General features: G+C 39.9%; 1 protein-coding gene and 1 pseudogene across 2 annotated transcripts in view; both read right to left on the bottom strand.

Moving 5' to 3' along the window:
• Positions 1-1021: 1021 nt before the first annotated feature.
• Positions 1022-25671, bottom strand: part of LOC132215607 (ubiquitin-conjugating enzyme E2 E2) — a 260737-nt gene continuing 236087 nt past the window's right edge. For both annotated transcript variants that reach the window (XM_059664073.1, XM_059664074.1), the window contains exon 6: positions 1022-1837. In XM_059664073.1, coding sequence (XP_059520056.1) covers positions 1740-1837 — 98 coding nt within the window. In that variant the 3' untranslated portion in view covers positions 1022-1739. The remainder of the gene's footprint in view (positions 1838-25671) is intronic.
• LOC132215946 (small nucleolar RNA SNORA48) lies at positions 14812-14955 on the bottom strand (annotated as a pseudogene).

The raw sequence follows: 25671 nt of genomic DNA, 5'->3' as shown, positions 1-25671 counted from the left end.
TCAATGATCTGCCAACATTTTATGTAACGAAGCTACAAAATACTATAATTAGCAATAATTGGTTTGAAAAGTTAAATAGTATCTGGTCACAACATTTGGAAAATGTTTCAAATGAAATTAGTGGTAATAATTTTATTAAAAAGAAAAAAAATTATCTCTACATACTCCGGTTTAAAAGTAACATTTTCAATATTAAAATATTTTCTTTAGGATTTCTTTTTACCACTAAAAAGGAACAAAAACTGCCTGTTTTGAATCAGTTTTTAAAGTGCTTCAGGTAAAGATATTAAAATCTAAATTGGAACTATTTAGGGTGAATGACTTAATTTGTAAATCTTACTATTTAGCAGTAAAGATGCTCCTGATGTGAGACCAAGCTGTAGGTGGGCTTGTCACTGTAATTAGTAGAAGCAGGAGTTTCCGCCAGGCTTGTAACACAAAGAACGCTGAGTGTCAAACCGCACCACACGTTTCCTCTGCCTCCTATAGCTGCAGACCTAAAATAGCCTGAAGGTCAAAGCCATACATACTCTGATCACTGAATGTGCTGACCGTGACTGATATAGTTGAGCTTACTTCTTTCATGAGAATTACGGAGAGAAAAAAGAACCAAAATGCAAGGGCAATCACTGTAAGAATCTTAGGAGAAAAAAGAGAGATAAATAAGTTCAAAAGTGGTAAAACACAATGATCAGCTCTCACTTCCCTCTCACTAGAAAGCTATTTTTGGAGTCACATATTTTAATTCTTGGGTAAAGAACGTTTTAACAGAAAGGATCTTCATGAGAAAGTAATGCCCAGCTAATATGTAAAGCGATAGTGATCGGAAACAACCATAAAATCATCAGGCTATTGACAGCTGGAGAAATTCCACATGCTGAGCGACTCAATTACAAAGAAATATTAGAGGTGTGAGATGAAAAGTACACTTGAACCTGTAATTGAATTAGATAAGCCTGGCTGCGTGTGGGGCTGTGTGGGTCACCAGGAGACAAAGCAGATGCCAGGCTGCCACGAGAGCGTTTGTCAGCCACAGTGATTTATTGAGTGCTTTAATAATACAAGTGTACATCAACTGATCCACAGTCCAAAGTGGCAGGTCCCTAAGAAATTTACAAGCACTTTAAGTAAATCAAAATACTTATTATTTTGTTCAATCCAATAGTCTTCTGCGTGGGGGACAGAAGGCTAGTGATAAACAGAGTCTCAGTAATGCACAGTGATTCTGATTGAAGCTTTTGTACAAAAACTTGTTCCCAGTAGCATGCACCCACCAATAAAGACTTCAGTACAAAAAATTAACCCTAAGCACTACATTTAAGTAGAAACGAGATATAATTCTGAATTCGTGTTTTCCCGAAAATCAAAATAAAACGAACAACGAAAAACAAAACCACACAGTAATACAAAGCTTTGTAAGAAAGCTCTTACTATTACAGATCCAACATTGTTTGCACTGAAAACAAAGTTCCCATCCACGAGGAGGTGGGAAAAAGAACCCAAACCTTTCAAGTTAACAGAAATTAAAAAGGGAACACAACCGGAGGAAGGGGATGGGGCGGAGGGAGGAAAAGCAAAGGAAAAGCAGGAAGAGGAAAGAGGGAGAAGGGGGAAGGATGACATGGTTCAAAGTTTAATAAAAATAAGAAAATAAGAACCGAGGTCCGGAGGGGTGGGTGGGGCTATTGATGCACTTGGTGAATGTGCTTGCACAGGTCCGGCGGGCGGCAGCGCAGGCCCTAGGTGGCATACCGCTTGGTCCACTGTCTGGCCATCCGGTCGTGCTCCGCTCTGTTGGTCATGTACTGCGTGGCAATGCTGCCTACCAGAGGGTCAGCTGGAAAGGAAGCAGAGGCAGGGTCAGTCAGTAGCAGCACCTCTTCCACTTTCTAAGTCGGGGAAGAGGAGTAGTGTCTGGGGTAGGAGGTGGGGGTGTGCTGGGGGTCAGCAGGGAGGAGCTGAGCAGCTGCTGCTCTAGCCTGGAACAGTGACCTGCAAATGACCTGCCACTGACAGACCACAATGCACACCGGCCACTCCAAGAATCACCTACCTGCGCTTTCACCATACCTCTTATCACATTTCTGCACAACTCTAATTCTCTCCCTGTCCCTACCACGTGGTTCTCACCCTCCTCTTCCTCTTGATTTCAAGTGGACACTTCACTGAGGAAACACAGGTGGGCTGTGAAGAAGAAACTCCAGGCACCTTGGTGAGATCACTCTTGGGAGGTTTGGATTCCTTGGCAGCTTCCTTCCCTGAGGTTCCAACCCTGGCGGTGGCAACACTTAAGTCCCTGGCCACCTGCACTGAAGGAGCCAGTGAGGCCCAATGTGTGTGTGTGTGTGTGTGTGTGTGTGGGTGTGTGTGTGTGTGTGTGTGTGTGTGTGTATGTGTAGTCTACTTCTTCCTCCAAATACGGGAATACCAAAATCCACACAGCTCTTTACTACAAAAATACTGATAGATGTTAATACTAGCTAACACTCACTGCTTGACCCCGTCCTAACACTGTAGCATATTAACTCTATAAAACCCTGAGGGAGCTGACACAGGAGGGGTGGAAGCACAAGGAGGGTAAGTCACTTGCCCAGGGCAGAGCAAGGGGTGGAGCAGGGCCCTAAACTACAGGATTCTTTTATTTTCTTTTATATATTTTTTAATTGTTTTATTGCTTTAAGTATTACAAAGAGTATTATATATGTCTTTTTTTTTCTCCCCTTGATCTTCCCCTAGCCTCCCATACTCCCTAGTGTCTTGTGTCGATTGGTTATGCTTATATGCATGCATACAAGTCCTTCAGTTGATATCTTACCCTCCCCCCCCCCAACCCTCCCTGGTCTTCCTGCTGTAGTTTGACAGTCTGTTCGATGTTGTTCTGCCTCTGTATCTATTTTTGTTCATCAGTTTATAATGGTCTTAATTATCCATAAATGAGATCATGTGGTATTTTTCTTTCATTGACTGGCTTATTTCACTTAGCATAATGCTCTCCAGTTCCATCCATGCTGTTGCAAATGGTAAGAATTCCTTCTTTTTTACAGCAGCATAGTATTCCATCATGTAGATGTACCACAGTTTTCTAATCCATTCATCTGCTGATGGGCACTTAGGCTGTTTCCAGATCTTAACTATGGTAAATTGTGATGCTATGAACATAGGGGTGCATATATCCGTTCTGATTTGTGTTTCTGTTTTCTTGGGATATATTCCTAGAAGTGGGATCACTGGGTCAAATGGGAGTTCCATTTTTAACTTTTTGAGGAAACTCCATACTGTCTTCCATAGTGGCTGCACCAGTCTGCATTCCAACCAGCAGTGCACGAGTGTTCCTTTTTCTCCACATCCTCTCCAACATTTGTCGTTTGTTGATTTGTTGATGATAGCCATTCTGACAGGTGTGAGATGGTACCTCATTGTCGTTTTGATTTGTATCTCTCAGATGATTAGTGACTTTGAACATGTTTTCATATGTCTCTTGGCTTTCTGAATGTCCTCTTTTGAAAGGTGTCTATTTAGGTCCTTTGCCCATTTTTTGATTGGATTGTTTATCTTCCTTTTGTTAAGCTGTATGAGTTCCCTATAAATGTTGGAGATTAAATCCTTTATCGGTGATAACATTGGCAAATATGTTCTCCCATGCAGTGGGCTTTCTTGTTGTTTTGTTGATGGTTTCTTTTGCTGTGCAGAAGCTTTTTATTTTGATGTAGTCCCATTTGTTTATTTTCTCTTTAGTTTCCAATGCCCTAGGAGCTGTGTCTGTGAAGAAATTGCTTTGGCATATGTCTGAGATTTTGTTGCCTTTGGATTCCTCTAGTATTTTTATGGTTTCCCATCTTACATTTAAGTCCTTTATCCATTTTGAGTTTATTTTTGTGTATGGTGTAAGTTGGTGGTCTAGTTTCATTTTCTTGCATATATCTGTCCAATTTTCCCAACACCATTTATTGAAGAGACTATCTTGACTCCATTGTGTGTTCTTGCCTCCTTTGTCAAATATTAATTGAGCATATTGGCTCGGGTCAATTTCTGGGCTCTCTATTCTATTCCAGTGATCTATATGTCTGTTCTTGTGCCAGTACCAGGCAGTTTTGAGGACAGTGGCTTTGTAATACACCTTGATATCTGGTATTGAGATCCCACCTACTTTGTTGTTCTTTCTCAGGATCGCTGCAGCTATTCAGGGTCTTTTTATATTCCAGATGAATTTTTGGAGAGTTCATTCTAGGTCTGTGAAATATGCCATTGGTATTTTAATGGGAAGTGCGTTGAATTTATAGATTGCTTTGGGAAGTATGGACATTTTAATGATGTTGATTCTACCAATCCATGAATATGGTATGTTCTTCCATCTGTTTATGTCTTCCTCTATCTCTTTTTTCAACATCCTGTAGTTTTCTGAGTAGAGGTCTTTTACCTCTTTAGTTAAGTTTATTCCTAGGTATCTTAATTTTTTTGGTGCGATAGTAAATGGGATTGCTTTTTTAGTCTCTCTTTCTGTAAGTTCACTATTGGTGTATAGAAATGCCATAGATTTCTTGGCATTAATTTTGTATCCTGCTACATTGCCAAATTCATTTATTAAGTCTAATAGTTTTTTGATGGAGTCTTTAGGGTTTTTTATGTACAATATCATGTCATCTGCAAATAAGGACAGTTTTATTTCTTCTTTTCCAATCTGGATGCCTATTATTTCTTCTTCTTGTCTAATTGCAATGGCTAATACTTCCAGTACTATGTCGAACAGGAGTGGTGAAAGTGGGCATCCCTGTCTTGTTCCTGTTCTTAGGGGAAATGGTTTTAGTTTTTGTCCATTGAGTATGATGTTGGCTGTGGGTTTGTCATATATGGCTTTTATTATGTTGAGGTATGATCCTTCTATTCCCACCTTGCTGAGAGTTTTTATCAAAAATGGGTGTTGGATTTTGTAAAATGCTTTTTCTGCATCAATTGATATGACCATGTGGTTTTTTTCTTTCAATTTGTTTATGTGATATATCACGTTTATTGATTTGCGGATATTGTACCATCCTTGCATCCCTGGGATAAATCCTACTTGGTCATGAGCTCTCTATCCAGACAGAAACAACATTTTTTAAAAAAATCAAAGAAAAAAAAGTAATTTAGGTTTCTGGAGATTCCAGAATGCACCCTTTACCTCCATTCTTTAATTTTACTCTTTCCCTGATTAAAAAAAACACACGTATTGTTAACATTTTGACATATCTTCCTAGACTTCTTTTCTAAATATACATTTAATAAAGATTACCTTATAGTTTGCTTTTGTAATCTTTTGATTAAAAAATTGCTATATGGTAAATAACTTTATATCAATCAGTACAGTTCTAGCTCATCATTTTTAATATTTATCTGAATTAATAACCAATTTCCTATTTAGACATTTGGGTTCTCTACAATCATTTTGCTTTATAAACCCTGCTGTGAAGAACACTACTGTGCACTTGGCAAATTTATGCAACTCTTACATCAGTTTGAAGTATAAATGAACAAATGAAAGTACAAAATGAAGGTATTTAAAAATCATGTGTTATTAATCAAATAGTTCATGCTAAAATTTTTTACTGAATGGAAGAAAGTTAAGACTGCAAATAACAACTGAAATTATGCAACATATGTGCTACCAATAACTATCACAGTGAATTTAATAGAGTAAGAACTTTTTGTTTAGTGTTTTTATAATTATAAATCTAAGTGAGGTGGACTCTTGTTATGAGATTTCATATTTCATGGCTACAGACATATTATATGAAATAATAGTCTCTAAACATATTAATCGACCTTATTCCTTTCACAATTTCTTAAGAAGGAAAAATTTCCCATAATTTTGGGATTCTAGATTACTACTACTTTCCCCAGTCATAATCAATCTTTGAGATTATCACCAATCAATCTTCCTCCTTTTTACTAAAGAAATCCAGAAAGTTCATCAGTGGAAATGGATACTTAAGTCTCCTACAATTTCTGCCAAGACCATGAGCGCACATGTCCAGGTTATCAAGGGCCAGGTAAAGTCAAAGGAAGTCAAGGCCAAGATCTCAGAGGGCAGCAGCCAAAAGCTCAATCAACTTGCCTACACTGCTCACCTCAAGCTTGGGAAACATGCGCATGCCCACATTGCCAAGGTCCACAGGCTCTGCCGGCCAGTGTCCAAGGCCACTGCTTAAACTGTAGCTCTGGCTCAGCCTCCATAAAGAGTCTGTCCATGCAGATACTAACAGAAAAGGACTTGGTAATAACTAATGGCTACTGGTAGAGAAAGCAGCACATCCAATGATTGTGTGAAGCAGCAAATTAATGTAAAAATATTAGAAATCAAAATGTAAGGGCAAAAATCTTATGCTAGCTTCTTATTAAAAAAGCATTTTCTTTAAGCACTGCCCACAGTTGCAGTTGGTGGAAATGCTTTAATGACACTGTAATGTCACCATCAGCCAAATCTTTAAGTCCAGGAGTTGAGGAGGTAAGTCTTTTTTTTTATATATATTTTTATTGATTTTAGAGAAGAAGGGAGAGGGAGAGAGAAATAGAAACATCAATGATGAGAGAGACTCATTGATCAGCTGCCTCCTGCACATCCCCTAATGGGGATCCAGGCTGCAACCCAGGCATGTGCCCTTGACCCGAATCAAACCTGGGACCCTTCAGTCCACAGGCTGACACTCTGTCCACTGAGCCAAACCAGCTAGGGCTTTCATTTTTTTTTAATGGGTAGTTTATTTTTAAATATATTTTTATTGATTTCAGAGAGGAAGGGAGAGGGAGAAAGAGATAGAAACATCAATGATGAGAGAGAATCATTGATTGGCTGCCTCTTGAGTGCCCCACACTGGGGATCAAACACGCAACCCAGGCATGTGCCCTTGACCGGAACTGAACCCAAGACCTTTCAGTCTGCAGGCAGATGCTCTATCGACTGAGCCAAACGGGCTAGGGCTGAAGACATCTATTTACTAGTAAATATTTTTAATGTGTTGTGCAAAGGAGCCACCTAGCAGCTGGCAGTGCTGAGAAGTCACACTGCTGTATCATAATGATAAACTTTAAAAATGTATCAGCTTTAATAGTTATATTACTTAAATTCTTAAAATTTCATATCTATTCTTGTATCTCAGATCACTTTATTATGGGAACATTCATCCTTGCCTTAGGCTGTTCATTGATTTAAAAAAAATTTTTTTTGTTAATCTTCACCTGAGGTCATTTAAAAAAAATATATTTTTATTGATTTCAGAGAGGAAGAGAGAGGGAGAGAGAGATGGAAACATCAATGATAAGGGAGAATCATTGATCGGCTGCCTCCCGCACATCCCGCACTGGGGATTGAGCCTACAACCCAGGCCTGTGCCCTTGACCAGAATCAAAGCTGGGACCCTTCAGTCCCCAGTATGATGCTCTATCCACTGAGCCAAACCGACGAGGGCCTGAGGTAATTTTTCCATTGCTTTTTTCAGAGAGAGTAGGAGGGAGGGATTTATTATATTTTCTGGTTTGGTGTCATGCTTATTTATAAAGGCCCTCTCCATCCAAGCTAGTATTTTAGAAATATTCCTCTACAGTTAGATATAGTAGCTTTTATGTGCAATGTTAGCTTTATCATACACAAGGTTCTTATACATATCTGGACTTGATTCTTCACTTGATATTCTTTCAATAGGTTAATTTGTCTTTTGCATTGTATTCCTCCTGTTTTTCTCACTATAGTTTTATAGTTTGCTTTGATATCTGGTAGGGTAAGTTCTTGCTCTTCCCAATTCCTTTCGTTCACTACAATTTTATTTGGAGAACCCTAATCTTGATGAGGTTAATTAAGATTTGGACCAATTAAAGCTATTTCACCCCAGGGTTACAGGAATCTCATGTCTCCTTGAAGAACATTATCAAGACTTAGAAGATCTGAATTCCTCTGGGTCTACTAATTAAAAATCAAGTGAGTAGGACAAAGTTAAGGTTTTTGCATTTTGAAATGTAGGGAAACCTGACTTCTAATTATAGGCCTAATCCAAACCAGAAAGATTAAGTACCCTGAAAAGACACACACAAACACACACACATATATAGTACATACATTATATATGTAAAATACGTTATATATGTATGAGTGTGTATATATATATAAACAAAGTAATTTAGGGAGAAAGTTATCATGTCTATGATTTAAACCAAATGATGGACATTATGAAACTAGGTTTAAATTTGAGAGTGCTAAATAAAACTGCATACAAGTCTAGCAAGATATGCTATTACTCAAGAATTAATAACTGGTGATGCTAAAAAGAGGTATCAAGTACCTCCAATTCTAAAAAGACATTAATACCTCAAGACTTATTAAGAAAAGATGAGCTGGCTCTGACAGCCCCAGATGCCTAAGATATGGAAAAGGGGAGAAAGCTTTGTGGGAATACAGAGTTCCCACCCGGGAGTGTGGTGTGTGGGGTGCAGCTTCCCTGTCTTCTCTCCTCCCACCAACACTAAAACGGGGAGAGAAGAACCTTTCCTTCTCCAAGCGATGTGAGGAGGGCACTGAGAGACTTCCTGGCTGGAGACTTAAACCAGATATGAGCTGCTCAGGCAGCTGCCCTGCTGATTTACCCCTTGACATTGAGAGGGAGGGAGGGAGGGAGGGAGTGGGGGGGGGGGAGAGAGAGAGAGAGAGAGACACCAAAGAAGCAGTCTATCCTGCTATCTCTTCCATGTCCTATCAGGAAGGCAGCTTCCAGTGGAGGGGACCCCAGTAGCTACAAGGCTTAGGAGCATGCTGTGTGAGGGGGCAGCAGTGTTCTTGAGCCAGCTGGTTAGCTAATTTTTAAATTTTTAGGAATTTAAACACAGCCATTATTAAAATTTAGTTATATAAAGTTACAGTGAAATATTTTATAAAAAGGTAACAAATACTTAAACTTCATTCCTTAATTATTTTACTGCTATTATCTGCATGGTAGAAAAGAACAGCGTGCTACCCTTCATCTTGGTCCAATTATGCATTCAGTAACGTTATTTATGTAGCTGGAATTGGCAAATGCTGCAAATTAGGATTTGATTTATTTTTGTTGCCTGCAGTTAAGAAAGTGATGGAAAAATGCTAATAAAGCAGATTAAACTAAAAAAATGTATCATGTCGAGAGTTTTTACATTTTGAATAGCATAAAAATTGAAGAATATATTCTTCCAGTATTTGAAACTATTATCTTATTCAGCAAAGAATTTGCTCATGACATTGACTAACAAGTGAAGTTCCAACATTTTTCTTCTTTGTTTCACTTTTGTCTTAGTTCTTAATTTAAATGAAAACATCACCCAACATTCATGTTAAAACCACACTCATTTTTCTGCTGCAACAATAAGATGGATACATATAAGTTTTAGCAAAAATCATTGAAAGTCTTCTGGGAGAATTAATTGGCTATGTGGGAGTTGCATTAGAGTATTGTATGTTTTATTTGGGTACTACACATCAGAAACATGTATAATAAATTTAGGTACATATTCACATATCACCACACCATACCTGCCCCCAGATAGTATACCACTGGGGAAGGGGTCAGTCAAGGAGGTTGTGTCTCCCACATCAGGGAACTGGAAAGGGAACTCTCCACATTCCCCAATATGAAGCAGCATTTTGACACCTGTCACCCAGAAGGCATGGATGGCATGGGGAGGATGGCATGGATGGCAGGGGGAATTAGGTGAAGGAACTCAGTTCTCATCCAGTATCTAGCCCCTACTATAAGGAAATTAGATTAAAATCAGGTATAAGACAGGAGTTTAAAAATGGAGCATGCTGATCTTCTACTAACTGAAAGTGGCCTGAATGCTATGAGATCTGCTAAATATTGTTAAGAGACAGAAAAAGCAAGGTTCAACAAAACATGGCCTAAGCCAGTGACTGGAGAAAATGAAAACCATTCCATATTAATGCCTCCTGAGTCGAGATCACTCAATAAACAATAAAAATACACTGGCTATAACCTATACTGTTGATCAATTATTTTTAAAACTTAAAAACTCATCCTATAAACCTACATAGCAGTGCTATATACATTAAATCAATGTGTTTTTAAACATAAAGTGATGTTAGAATAGATTCATCTAAAGAAGAGCACAGATGGTGCATTCCTACTGAGAAGCTATTGGATTGCGGTTCTAGGCTTAGTTAAGCAATAATTCCTAATGAATTTAGAAAATATCCTTACACTGGAGGACTTGAGATACCAAAGAGTCACAGATTACTTTCCCAAAAATACCACTGGAAAAAGCTGTGGCTGCAGGAAGTAGGAAAGAGTCAAAGATGCCAAGACATCAAAGCTAGATATTTTTTTAAAAGCAGGTTTGCCCGGCTGATGTGGCTCAGTGGTTGAGCATCAACCTACGAACCTATGAACCAGGAGGTCAAGGTTCAATTCCAGGTCAGGACACATACCCAGGTTACAGGCTCGATCCCCAGTGTGGGGTGTGCAGGAGGCAGCCGATTCTCTCTCATCACGGATGTTTCTCTCTCTCCCTCTAAAATTAATAAAAATATATGAAAAAATAATAAAAGCAGCTCTATTGAGATATAATTCATAAACCATACGATTTACCTATTCAATGCATACACTTCAGAGGTTTTTGTACATTCACAGTCATGTAACCATTTGCACAATCCATTTTGGAATGTTTTCATCATCCCCAAAAGAAACCTTGCACCTATTAGCAGTTACTCTCCAGCTCTCCAAATTCTCCATCCCTTGGAATCCAGAAATTTACTTATTTATTTTCTATCTCTATATAGTTGTCTATTTTGGACATTTCACATAAATGGACCCATACAACATGTGGTCTTTTGCAACTGGCTTCTTTCACACAATGTTTTCAAGCCTCACCCATGTTGTAACATGCATCAGTACTTCATCCCTACCTGCCTTTTAATTTTTTATTTTTTAAAATATATTTTTATTGAGTTCAGAAAGGAAGGGAGAGGAAGGGAGAGATAGAAACATCAATGATGAGAGAGAATCATTGATCGGCTGCCTCCTGCAGGCCCCCCACCCGGGGTAGAGCCCGCAATCAGGGCACGTGCCCTTGACCGGAATTGAACCCGGGGCCCTTCAGTCCGCACGCCAACTCTCTATCCACTGAGCAAAACCAGCTAGCACCCCCCGCCTTTAAATACATTTATTGATTTTAGAGAGGAAGGGAGAGGGAGAGAGAGATAGAAACATCAATGATGAAAGAGAATCATTGACTGGCTGCCTCCTACATGCCTCACACAGGGGATCAAACCCACAATGCAGACATATGCCCTTGACTGGAATCAAACCCGGGATTCTTCAGTCCACAGGCCAATGCTCTATCCACTGAGCCAAACCAGCTAGGGCCTTCATCCGCCCCCCGCCTTTTTTTTTTGCCAAATAATATTTTATAGTATGAATATACCACATAATGTTAATCCACTCATCAGCTGGTGACATGTGGTTTGTTTTCTCTTTCTGGCTATTATGAGTAATGCTGCTAGAAACATCTGTGTACAAGTTTTGCATGGACATGTTTTCACTCCTCTTGGGTATATATACCTAGGAGTGGAGTTGCTTGATCATATGGTAACCATGCTTAACCATTAGAGGAACTGCCAAAGTGCTGTCCAAAGAGGATACACCTGTTTATATCCCCACTAGCAATGTGAGGGTTCCAGTTCTCCACACCCTCACCTACACGTTATCTAATGACGCCAGATTTTAAAGAGAGAATAGTTTATGCCCCATTGGCCTACACTGACCAGGAATCCAGGTTTTTGTTTCATTTTTTAAATATAAGGCATTCTCTACTAACATTTGTTCCTGCCAAATATGGAAAATAATCCTCTTATTGGAGTATTTTTCTCATGGTGTCTGGCTATGAGACCAGAAATTATCCTGATCCTCTTCCCTGTACTTCCAGCCCTGACTGAAATAAAAATCACAACAATAATCTAACAGGACTTGTTTGTAATGCACACCTTTTCTTCAAAATAAATATATATTACAGTTCTCAAATGTAGTCCATCCACTACAAATTGCTATCTAATTTATTAATTTTCCCCTCAAATAGTCTTTTTTGCCCACATCCCTATTCAGTAGCTAGGAGTGGGACAGGAGATGGTTTTGAGAGTGGAGGTGCATACAGCAGTCATGCCTTAGATATCACACATGTCCACACTCTCAATCTGGACTTAAGTCCAGAGATAGAAATACCCAGGTCAGAGCCAGAGCTGGACAAGAATCTCAGTGGTTTCAGTTTACTAGATCACTCTGCTGCCTCTGGTGCTGAAAGTCTGTGGTGAGGCTGCTTGGTGAGTCATAAGGATGCTTTCCATGCTGAGGAATGACTTTCCACTGAAGGTGTGGGCTTTGATTTGGGCTGAGGCCTTGCTCTTATCCTCTCTTCCGAAAGGGATGCTGCTGAATCCTCTGTTGAATCTGACTGTCACTGAGGAGGGCACGGAGCACTCTGCCTGCTGACTCTCCCCTCTCCTGAGGGCATCGCAAAACCAGCAGTCTGTGGACTGTGGATGGACATTCAGTAAGTGTTTAACAAATGAAGTAATGAGTCATCAGACCCACTGGTCAGAGATGGAATTTAGTTTGTAGGTGGTATCAGGTTCCCGGGCTGAACATCCTTCCTCCTTCCCATGCTCGCGCCTAAATGACATTATAGTGTAGGATCAGCAGCTCTCCTAGTCACTGACTTGAGATGAAAAGCATTTGGGCAGCACCAGCGCCAATTTTTTTGTGGTTTAATATTGAGCTATATCTGCTAAAGAAGAGAATATGAGCGATTTTCTAAAAGTGATGTCTTGTTTTGTCTTCAAGCTTCACTGCTATCTTCTTTTAGTGCTTATAGGTTTCAATCCTTATAATTTATAAAGATTGCTATATTTAGTAATATTCGGTAGTTTCCTGTTTTAGTTCAGACATCACACCTAAACTTGAACCTACTGTTGTTTTAACCTCTTGGGCAACATGATCCGCCACACCATACTTGGTCCATATACTACTGCTTCTCCCCTACTTCTGCTTCAGCAACGTGGGCAGATCTATTTCTAGGATTCGAACTCTTCCTATATCCTTCTGATATAGGTGAAGAACCATGTCCAAATAAATTCTAATATGCCCTAGGTGGTAAATTATGGCCCTTGTTTTCCATTTTTTCTGCTAGCGGAAAATGGGAGATGGCTTAGTGGGCTGACAGGACCGTTAACCGACCAGGTACCATGAACTGACTAAACAATATGCACTGGTCTTGAAATGCATCCTTCTTGTTCACCTCAACTGGCCTGGACCTTTGTGGGGACCAGGCACAGTCAGGCTCACCCAGTTCCTAGTGGCGCTGTCACAGGTTAGGAAACCAGTCCTGGGGATTCTGACTCCCTAACAGTCCTCGGCCCTTCTGCTCTTCTTCCTCTGTATGGGCTCTGTCACTCCTACCCAGACCATCAAGACACCCTTCTGAAAGTCTCCCTGTATCCATGCTCTCCACTCTCAGATGAACTAAGCTTTTTAGTCTCTAAGGACATAAACCTGGCCACGCAAGGCCCAAGGTCCCTCTCTCAAAACCTTCTATTCCCCTCACCCCACCCCCAGATCCTCAGTGGCAAAGGCCAATTATGAATACAGATACATTTTTGCCAATAACTTATGTTTCAGATGTTTTTTACCCATTGAATTACTTTTCAATACCCTCAATTAAACTTTTATCTACAACAGAGACTATTCTAAAGTCCTGTCCTCCTCTTTAGTTCTTACTATTAATGAAGGAAATAGAAATTTTCAAAGAAGCAAACATGTTAAAGTGAGAGAATACTATAAAATAGACTAGTGTGAAATCATTATTCAAAAACAAAAACTCTTGATGCTCACTAAGTATTAAGTGTTGACATTAAAATAATGCCTCAATACGAACTGGTTTCCCTTTTAATAGCCTCATGAGCAATAACTCCTGACAAGAAGTTGGACAGCCTACATGGTCATTCTGGGCTTCCCTAGGGAGACCAATCTCTGGGGAAGAAGAAAATGAAACCACTGATCTCATGAGGGGGCTCTTAAAACACAAAGAGGAGGAAAGAAAAGAGGTGGCTGAAGCCCCCGCCACAGTAATCTTCATACACATTATTAACTCCTTTAAAATAATGCTGAATGATTTGGGCAGAATCATCTCATCTTGTATGTGAGAGAAGGGAAAAGATCAAACTGCTTATTGGGGGATTTTCCTAATCGGCATTTTAAACTGGATTTTAAACTGTTTCAGAGTTAAGCCAACTTCTCTTTGGCAGATGGCCCCTATAACCTCGCTAGGGTGGAAATCTCAATCTTCCGCTTCCTGCTGCTTTCCTAAGTAGGCCTTTGATTACTCTTAACGAGCCCTGTTGCACTTGCCTCTATAACCTGTTGACCTTTCTTACCTTTATACTGCTCAGCCCAGCTGCAAGCCTCTCAATTTCACTTAAGAAAAAAGAAAAGAAAAAAGCCAGGCCTATTTGGGGACAAGGACATACATCAAAACTCTTCAACTTTCTCAAGACTCATCACAAGACTATAGTACAGTAATTCAAAGTTGGCTTCTCTCTGATTGCACAGCAACTGTGTGAAGTAGGGGACATCTAGCTTGTATCTGGGTGCCTCCCTCCCCATCTGGCTAATTCCCTGGCATATTTCTCTTCCTGACACATATCTTTCTCTCCCAAAGGAAGAGAGTTCAGTTTCATATAACTAATGTGCCATCTTTTCCAGAGGTATGTACATTTCCTTTTTCTTTTTCTTTTCTTTCTTTTTTTTTTTTTAATGTGGCTCAGGCATGAAACAGCTCTGGCCACCGACACAGGCATCAAGCTAGGATAAACTAAGGACTGTATACCTGCTTTGCCCCGGATTGATATAATAGCAACACCACCAATCAGGTGTCTCCTTGCCCACTGCCAGGGGGTGAAGTATGTACATTTTCAAAGAGAACTATAGAGACCACACTTAGCACAAATAAATTACCAAAATAATTGGAATGAAAGAGTATGTATACAATTTAGTTGTGTCTTGTGACTAAGAGAAATTCTGGGTTCTTCAAATCACATGGCTGAAAGCCACCTTGCACTCTGCTACGCGGACCCAGTGCATTGTGACTCAAAACGGTATCTTTTCCACTCCCTACTTCTAAGCCTGGTTTTGATTATTACTGCCCATGTAGCTGGCTGTGCTAAGCCATTCTTCATGGAAATTTGGCACTCACTGATGATTTAGCCTTTCAAATGACATTTAAAAAATGTTTTTATTGACTTTTAGAGAGAGAGGAAGGGAGAGGGATAGAAACATCGATAAGAGAAACATTGATCAGCTGCCTCCTGCACACCCCCTACTGGGGACTGAGTCTGAAACCCAGGCATGTGCCCTGACCGGGAATTGAACGGATGGCCCTTGTTTCACGGGTTGACACTCAACCACTGAGCCACACCAGCTGGGCTCAAATGACATTTTAACACATTGAGGGCCAGTAGTTTTATTGCTAGCTTTACCCAGTGGCCAGATAAGTTTCTATTGAACGAGTACAAAAAACATTTTACATAAATGTTAAAGGCACACTTTAAAATTAAATACCCATTGCATTTTGAAGTTATTTATTACATGTTCTTACAAGCTAATATCTTTTTAAAGAATTCTTGTGATTGGCCACAAGCCTTAGAGTAGAAAACACGAGAATTCTCGTGATCCCTCTGCAATGAGTTAATGAGGGATCCCATTCTAATGTACATGCTGCCAAGCTACTGTGGTGTTACTCATGCTAAATATTTTATCCAGACTTTAAAATTCTTATTGGAATGAAGAGTAGATATTGTGCTGTTAATTTAATATTATACTACAAAAAGAAAAAAAAAGGAAGAAAAAAGGGGAAGGATATATAAACTGCTTATGGCAGGACAGACAGATGGGGCCTGCTGGTATTAACACCCACTACTTGCATGAGCAATGACTATATTTTCATTTGTAAGTTAGGTCTAACAGATACCTATAGATCTGTACATATTTAAATTGCTTAGTCTAGCCCAGCCAGTGGTTGAGCGTCAACCTATGAACCAGGAGGTGATGGTTCAATTCTTGGTCAGGGCATATGCCTGGGTTGCGGGTTTGATACCCCTTGTGGGGCACGCAGGAGGCAGCTGATCAATGATTCTCTCTCATCATTGATATTTCTAGCTCTCCCTTCCTCTCTGAAATAAATAAAAAATATTTTAAAAAATACATAAATTTCTCAGTATAAAATAATCATAAAAATCAGTAATAAATAAAAATAATATAGGAGAACTATTCCTATAAAGATAACAAAAGAATTAAGCATCAGTGTTTAACTTCATTAGAGGTTATTTCTAATGTACATGCTGCCAAGCTACTGTGGTGTTAACTCATGCTAAATATTTTATCCAGACTTTAAAATTCTTATTGGAATGAAGAGTAGATATTGTGCTGTTAATTTAATATTATACTACAAAAAGAAAAAAAAAGGAAGAAAAAAAGGGGAAGGATATATAAACTGATTATGGCAGGACAGACAGACGGGGCCTGCTGGTATTAAATACAACTATGTATCTCTTATTTCTGGAAGCAAGTAATTAAATTTTAAATCCAGAAATGAAAATTAGCTTAGTAATTTAAACCTAATTCTCATTTGCGCTAAGTTCAAGTCTTTAGTCTAGTCGTACATGATATGTGACAAAGACCCACTGGTAATCTAGTGTAAGGGTGACAGGTCATAGTTAAGGCTGATTACAAGGCAGTAAAAACAAAATTTTAATGCATTCCATGCCCAATGGCTCTTTGGGATTGCCTGCACCTAGGTGCATGGTTGTATTAACAAGCAGCCCTCAATGTATAATCAAGTTATAAACCAAAATAAAAACGAATTAATTGTTTCTCTAGAGACAACAGAAGAATAAAACTTTAGTGCTTAATTTCATTAGCTGGTTATTTTTAACCTGTCAAAACTAAAGTCCATGGAGTTCAATATGTTCATCCCATACCTACAGCAAATCATTACATTATGCTCTGTTGAGACTTCATTATTCTGGTGATTTATTTGACTGATCTAATTTATTTGAGTGATCTCATTAGGAAATGGTACGTAATAACCTATCATGAGAGTAAAGGTTGTCTATAAAAATTTAGTTTTGGTGCTTGAACTGGTCAATAAATAACATCTAGATGAGCAGATTTCAGTGAAAATAAGTGCTGAAGCATGCAAACCAGGGTGCTCATACTAGATGGGCCATATCCAGCAGATAGATCCTAGGTAACTGTCATATTCAGAAAGTTGGTACACACCATCCCTCCTACAATATACTGCAAGTTAAATTAAGGGTGAAATTCTATAAATTAACCACAGGTGAGCCCACTTTAGGGAAAACCTGCTGATGAGCTGTTACCTTGAACCTCCTTTTCTTGAAGACTGATTTCAGGATGGTCCAAACATCTTCTGGACTCACTACCAGACTTGCTTTTAAGTAACTATGAGACTCAAGCTTTAAACTGAAAACATTTATGTATATGCTGATAAATTGTGTGTGTGTGTGTGTGTGTGTGTGTGTGTGTGTGTATGTACTTAGGTGCATAAAAGCGCAGGGCCGAGGAGGAGCAATAGTAAAGTAAATACTGTTTGCATACTTGGATTGATCTGGGCTTTCACACCATATTTACAGAATAAAAGACACTGAGCAATGTATTTTTGAGGTCTGGGAATGAATGTGCAGATCAGACATGGTAAGCTTGAGACTAGCTCAAAGTCATGGTGAAATACTTTGGCAACCAGGTTTTGTTAGGGCATCAGCTGCTAGTGGCTTTGGAGGACATATCTGATTAGGTGGAACCGACTCTTGCCCAGCTACTATTCTTGACATTCCTTTGATAAAACGATCTATAATATGACCTTCAAGGGATATCACCCCAGAGAATAACAATGAGAAATGCAGTAAGACAACCATTTTGACACGCTCCTCTCAGACATAGGCTGACCTAGTGTGCTGATGTCAAGAGAAACAAAAAGCTAGACTGACTTTCTAATGGAATTTGTCAGATCCCTATAAACTCCAAGAAAGGCTACCTAAGCCTCGTTTGTGGACAAGGGGATAGAAAAATACAGTGACAGAGTAACTTGCTAATAAAGAATTGATAACTAACCTCTTGAAAACCTTATGGATGAGGTCTGCTATGCTCTTTATCTTTGAAAAATTGAGTGAATGATTAGGAAGCTGAATCTCAATTGCATAAAGCACATTACTGATAGGTAAAGAAAGGAATAATTTTATACAACATACCAATTCTGTGTGCACTATTTCAGAATCATAGAATGTTAGCGTGTTTTAAAGTCACGCAGGACTTTTATGAGTTAATTTAAAATATACATTTTGATGGTATAGAAGAAACGCTGGATTCCTGAGATATACATGCTTAAGCCATGTAAGTGACATAAAGGATAAAATTCTAAACCATAAGTTTGTATGACATATTTCAAGAGTAATCTTTGACTTCATAATAACTTAAGTAACATTGTTATTACTTAAGTAATAACCATTTTCTTCAGAAACAAATGTCCAATTTTAAATGGTTAATTTACAATCCATTTCACAAGCTATATCAGTTTATTCATGTAAATGGTAGATTAAAAATCATCAACCAAAACAAAGGCCCCCTCATTATGGCTACCAGCATACCCATACTTTGATAAAGAACTGTAAAAAACGTAGACACTTTTGGAAAACTGCTTTACTCCAAGCCCACAAGTTGTATGTCTTTGTAGTTATCCCTTTTCCTCCCTAAAAAATTTACAAATATAAAGTTTATAATATCATTGGTTCTTGATGTAGAATTGTGTTTTACGAAAATATGACCAAAGATTTCTGTCATTCCATAAAAAGAAAATGTAGAATGTTTTGGGCTATATTAACAATGGAAACATCTCAAGTAATTTATTGATTTTATCTTACTTATAAGGCCACAGGCTAACTTTATGACTGATACGCAAAAGGACACTCCTGATATAATCTTCAACTTTGATCTGTAAGACCCTCGGGCAGATATAATAAAGGTGATCATGAATCAACAGGAAAATGTTTGTTAAAATTGAGAAAATAAGGAACTTTCTCTTTACATTTAAATTTTTTATATGAAAAATACTATTAATACACTTTGAAAAATTCATTTTGCTATAGAATGACTGACTCTAATGGCAACACTTAAGTAATACTAAAGCAAGATATCCTATATTTGGGAAGTTAAAAGACTGGCTGGAAATAGCAGGGAATGGGGGAAAACAGGCTGCTAGGTTTCAGTCAAACTAGAGGTCAATGTTTTTCTGGATGATTTATGGCCATAGCCTTGAATGGTAGTTGAAGAGTATTTCCCACTGTGCTGGCATTCACGGGTGAAAGCTGAGGGAGAGATGAGGGCAGCTAACAGAGATGCCACAAGACCTCACATTTTTAAAAGTTCAAAAGTGCAATTTGTAAAATAAACAGTGGTCCAGGTTCTGCTCACAATGAAGGAGCTGGGACTGCTGACTGTGCAGACTCTGAGCTGAGCAGTGGGGATACACACACACACACACACACACACACACACACACACACACACACACACACACGTAGTCTTCCTCGTGCGAGCTCCTGACTACTTAGCTCTTGGAACTGTAGAAATGTTCAAACTCAAAATCCTCTCTTTGGTTACTTTCCATAATTAGGCCCTTTTTACCTGGTGCCTCAATAATAGTGACTATTAATTCAGTTAAATAGATGTTTACCATGAGCCTTTTATAATGCTGGATATTTTGCTAACAGTAAGCAAGATGAGGAAGGAGGAAGATCAATTCCTGCCCTGCCTAAAATTTGGGATAAACTGAGGAAATACAGGTGTAGTGAATAACCAGTCCCTAGGATTGGTACATGATGCAGAATATTTTACCAACATTCTGACAGAAACTTTATATACACCTTGGATTAGTCTGTTTGTCTCCCTGGTGAGGGAGTCTGAGGACTGAGAAAGAGCCCCCACCCTCCCGCTCCACCCTGGTTAACGTTGAGAGTCCTCTACCCAGCCGAAGGGGTAGACACTGCTGATCCGCTGATGAAAGCATTCTGGGCTCCCTGCAAGGGAGCACCTGGTGTCCTAGCCCCAGGGCTGCGGGTGGTGTTTCTAACACAGGACATCCTGGCCGAACAGGCATCCTGAGGCAGAGGGCTTCCATCACTGGTCACCACAGCCCTCATGGTGAACGCAAGCCCTGGTTTTACGTGATGATTCACATACAGTCAAAATCTTGTACTTTTGGAAGGCAGCTATGCTCACCACTATACCACCAACGCCTTCAAAATCTTGTACTTTTAATCTCAAGAGCAGGGACTTTAACCTAAGTATTTTAACTACTCCTTCCTTCCTGCCCTGGCCTTAGGTCTGATCCAGAGCTTGGTAAATGTCTGTCGAACAGCCAAACACTGAACTTGAGGCGTCAGTGTGGTGTCTGTGCACAGAAGCGACATCTGAGCTGTGTCACACAGAGACCAGGGTTGGGGTAGTATGACCCAGATGTTAAGGGGCCAAGCTCTGGAGACAAACTCCATGAATCTAAATCCTAGTTCTGACCCCTTACCTGAACAAATCTAACCTCTCTGAGCCTGTGCTTCTCCCCTGCAAAAATCAGATAATAACATCAGTGCCCACCCATAGGGGGGTTGAGAGGATTAAATGAGAAAACTAATGAGAAGCACTGAATAGTGTCTGCTACTCAGTAGGTTCAAAGTTGGCCAGCTGTTGCTGTTGTTACCACATTCATTATCATTATCATCGCAAACCTGGCAAAAGAAGAGAAGAGAAGCCAACAGCCAGTGCTCGCCCTCCCTGCTGCCTGGGTGTTAACGCTGCTGGACTCGGGCCACTTCGCTGAAGAGCAGAGAGGGCTGCTTCCCAACTTCCTTTCCTGTCTCCCCTGGGTCAAACTGTCACTCAACGGGCTGACCTGTAGGTCAAGCTGTTTGGTGTCTATAGTGAGCTGCTTTTAGAAAGCGGATGTCGATTCTTTAAAAATTTTATTCATTGTGATAAAATATACGTAACATACAGTTTATCATTTTACCCCCATTTTTGAGTAGACAACTCAGTAGCATTAAGTACGTTCAAACTGCTGTTGGATGGTGAGTTCTTAAAGGGCAATGTTTTCTGGCTTCTCCAGGAACAACTTGTAGGACATTTCTTTTCCCCCCTCAAGTCCAGCGATGACTCTGAGAGTGACAAAGGCCTCCAGGGTGATGCCTAAGGATCTGCTTTGGTTCAAGTACTACATCCCTCATGTACCTTCCACACCTTGGTACTAACCAAGATTTACAAGGATCTTGGTCTAAGTTTCTTCACATCATAGAAACATTTATTTTCACGGGCAGCCATCAAACGGTGGCTGGTGAGAACCCAACTGTGGTCATGTGGATGCATAATTAAGACATGAAGTCAGACCTAATTTTCATTCCCCAGACCACAAACAGAAAATCTACCCTGCAAATAAATTTTCAGGTGGGATGACAGCATGGAGATAATGTTATCACTAATTTGACTACTTAAAGTGTATACACTTACTGCCTGCCTGTATGACTATTTAAAGAATATTAGACTAGAGAACATTTAGGAAGAAAACATCAGAGTCATGTAAGAATTTCCTTCTTGGTGTTAAAAAAATTTTTTTTCAGCCTATCTTCTGGTTTATTACTACAATGGCAATGTGTGTCATTGGGGTAGTATATATATAAAATAAATATATACTACACACTTGAAACTTATTATATACTACACAAATGAAAACTTCTGAAAAAGCATTCTGATTATCTATTAGGAAGACCTTAAAAGAAACAGAAGGTTACATTTTGCCTGTACCTGCGCCTCCTTGTTCTCAAGAGAGTATCTCTAGGAACCTTGCTTATAGCAAGGACTTGCTGAAACAATAATTCTTTACTAAAACTCCTTGAAAAAAGTAAAAATCAATTCTCATTTAATTCTGAAATGTGTTATTATTTTACTTACTAATGAGTTTCTAATTCTCTGTAAATTTAACATAGTACAAGTAAGCAGTAAACACACATTACTAATCAACACTAATCAACACTAATAAAAGAGAAAAATGGTAATTGGCGTACGAGCTACCCTTTTCATTGGCTAATCAGGGCTATATGCAAATTAACTGCCAACTAAGATTGACAGTTAACTGCCAACAAGATGGCGGTTAATTTGCATATGTAGGCACAATGCAGGGAGGCGAAAGGGAAAGCAGGAAGAAGCCCCCTGCCACTGACAGTGATTGGAAACCCAGGGGGGAGCTAAGAGCTGGGGGGCAGGGCAAAGGCGGCCCTGGGGTTTGCCCTGCCCCCCAGCCATGATCGGAGAATCAGGGGCCTTTGCCGCCCTGGCCAGTGATAGCAGGAAGTAGGGGTGGAGCCAGCGATGGGAGCTGGGCAAGGTCGAAGCTGGCAGTCCCGGGAGCTAGGGGTCCCTTGCCTGGGCCTAAAGTGAAGCCCATGATCGCGGGGCCGCTGCAGCTGCGGGTCCCCGCTGCCCGAGCCGGATGCCTCAGCCAGAGGCATCAGGCCTGGGCAAGGGGCCGATCCTGCGATTGGAGGGTGATGGGGGTCAATGCCTGAGGGCTCCCAGTATGTGAGAGGGGGCAGGCTGGGCTGAGGGACACTCCCCCCCCCCACACACACCCAGTGCATGAATTTCATGCACCGGGCCCCTAGTTATTCATAAAAAAGAAGTAATTCCTTCAGAAAAAGAGAGAAACTTCATAGTTTTAGGAAGGACTAGAGTAAATGGAAACAGACTGATGCTTTTAAAACCATAAAGGGGTCCAGAGAAGTTTACAAAGTACAGTTCTGGTAACAACTTACTACAAGTTGATTCGTGTAGCTATTTGCACATTTCTGCTCCAGCCAACTTGAGTTCCCAGTTTAACATGCAACATGTTTGTTCTAATTAAGCAAAAGACATGCTAGTTGATTCTTAAGCATTTATATTTCATGAAGAGGTGAATAAATTTGTAAATATTAAATAAAAACTGTAATAATGCTTCAGAATCTAACTTAACTTGCCCTTTTATCAAGTAATACTTTAGCCTTTCTCATTTTAATTTACTGATACTATTGTGTTCTGAGAGAGCTGGGCAACATTCTGGTTTTCCTGACATATTCAAAACTCAGTAAAATTGGCTCTTTTGACTTAATCTTTTTAACATGGCAAGGTATAGCCTTCATTGTGTTCATGCTCTATCTGACACTGGCGAGTCTAGCAAGGGGAAACAAGGTTTGCTGGGAAGATGCATGCAAAGGTATGTCACTATAACTTAGAGAAGTCAGGCATAAAAACGTAGTGAAGATCAGGACAACAGCTTAGAGCTAAACACATAAACCATCCTACACTAGGACCTAACTTGTTTTCATTTAAAACACTGCCATTCACACCCAGGACAAAGAAGCTCAGAACAGCAAAATGAGATTAGTGTGTTATGCTCCTGATACTGCTTTGGCAATATTACTTACAGAGTATAGGACTTTGTATGTAACATATTTTCCAAACTAGACTAAAAAAGAAGCTGTTTAACTGGAGAAAGAGGCCATGACATTAGGAAGGTATGTATTAGCTGAGAATGGCAACAGCTCTAACATTACAGTTTCAGCTGCACTTTCAGAGTTGACACCATACCCCTATTGAGAGTTGATGGGGCCGTTCCTGCCCTGGCACACCAGGAGAACAAGAGTCATCACTTGGCACAGGAAGTGAAATAGAATATTCCAAGGTTATGCTAGGCCAACAGACACGACAAGTTAAGTCTTTTGGTTATAGAGATAATAATAAAACCCTTGAAAAAAGATAGCTTGGATTTCCTTTAAAAAACAACAACACACATTTTACTGGGTGAAAGAAAGGTTAAAAGAAGAGTAGCAGGTGACTTTTTAAAATAAGGATTTAAAAAAAAGAAGAAAAAATATAACAGTAGCACAAAAACCAAGAGGCTGAAATACAGATAAGACAGGAGAGACCAGCAACAGGAAAAGGGAGCGAGGTGAAGGAGTAACCAAGGAGACACACACCACCAAGCTCTGTCCTGAAGTCAGAAATAAGTGCTGGTGCACTTCCCTTTGCATTGGCTCCAGCTCAGTGATTCTTAGAGAGGCCAGGGATACACTTCAGGCTTGAGGAGGAGTCAAATCAGTGCCTGGGGTGAAGATGGAGGTGTGCATATGTCCTCTGAAAACACATATAATATACCATTGGCGTTTACACTATTACAAGCTACTGGAAATACAGTACACAAAGCCCCCGGGCTGATAGGGACAGGGCAAAGATGAGTAAGAGGGTACTGCAGGATCACAAAAGGCTGAAAAACACAGCTTTAAATGAAGTTCTAGGACCGATCTCTTTCAAAAAATGACGTGGGTTATAGAACTTTTTGGATAACCTCTGATACGGTCCATTGTCTTTTTCTAGTAGGATTCCTCAAAGGGGCAGTCTTCAGAAGGCAGTAATGAACAAGCGATGTGAGAATGTAAGCAAAAACCCAGTGGTTCACACTGTGTTTGCCATCTCTATTTGCGGGCCAGAGAGTGTCTAATGCTCCAGCTTAAAAGTATCGCTCTTCTCTTCAGTTTTCACACCTGGTCCCCGAGGACATTAGACAACTACTAACAAAGTACAGACCGTTTCATTAACAAGTCCTCTGGGCATAAACCCTTTTAAAAAGTCAGCGTGGTCACAGAGCGGCCTCCTCAGCGCTCGATGAGTGGTCACTGGTCTCAGAAGGTAGTGCTCCCACAAAAGAAGTGTGACAGCCACAGGGGCACTGTACCGAGATAAGAAAGAGATCAGGGCACCAGGGTCTCTCTGTGGAGGGACCCTTCTGAGTGCAGGGTGAGCTATTACCAAATTTTAAAAATTTACTTTTTTAAAAAATATATTTTATTGATTTTTTACAGAGAGGAAGGGAGAGGGATAGAGAGTTAGAAACATCGATGAGAGAGAAACATCGATCATCTGCCTCCAGCACACTCCCTACTGGGTATGTGCCCACAACCAAGGTACATGCCCTTGACCAGAATCGAACCTGGGACCCTTGAGTCTGCAGGCCGACGCTCTATCCACTGAGCCAAACCGGTTAGGCAAATGTATTTACGTTTTAAACTTACATAAAGTAAAACCCCTGCCATGTCATTTATAAACCAGGTACAGGTGTTTCTGACAACAAATATCATTAGAATGATTTTATTTAACAATAACAAGCCTGCAGTATTAACAAACCACACATTATAGATGTAGACTGCATGGGGACAAAAGTCTAAACTGCAAAATAATTTAACCAACAAAAAAACAGCACTTATAGAGTTTCAAAAGTGGCATATGGTGACAATCTAAGAGAATTACACAGACCACCATCAGCTGCTTAATAATCTCATGATTTCTGCATGTTTTAAAGGTAGAAAAGATACCAGTGACAGGTTCCTGCCCAGGGATAACGCCTAAAACCTTTCCATTTGTGTGAAGACCGGAGACTACAGAACAGCTGGACAACAGACATAAGAAAACTAACTCTTGTTGTTGGGAAGAAACTGCTTAGCAAAGCCTGACACACTTATGT

Source organism: Myotis daubentonii, chromosome 14, assembly GCF_963259705.1.
Source record: "Myotis daubentonii chromosome 14, mMyoDau2.1, whole genome shotgun sequence".
Lineage (NCBI taxonomy): Eukaryota > Metazoa > Chordata > Mammalia > Chiroptera > Vespertilionidae > Myotis > Myotis daubentonii.
The sequence above is the reverse complement of the archived record's forward strand: the minus strand, read 5'-3'. Positions and strand labels throughout refer to the sequence as shown.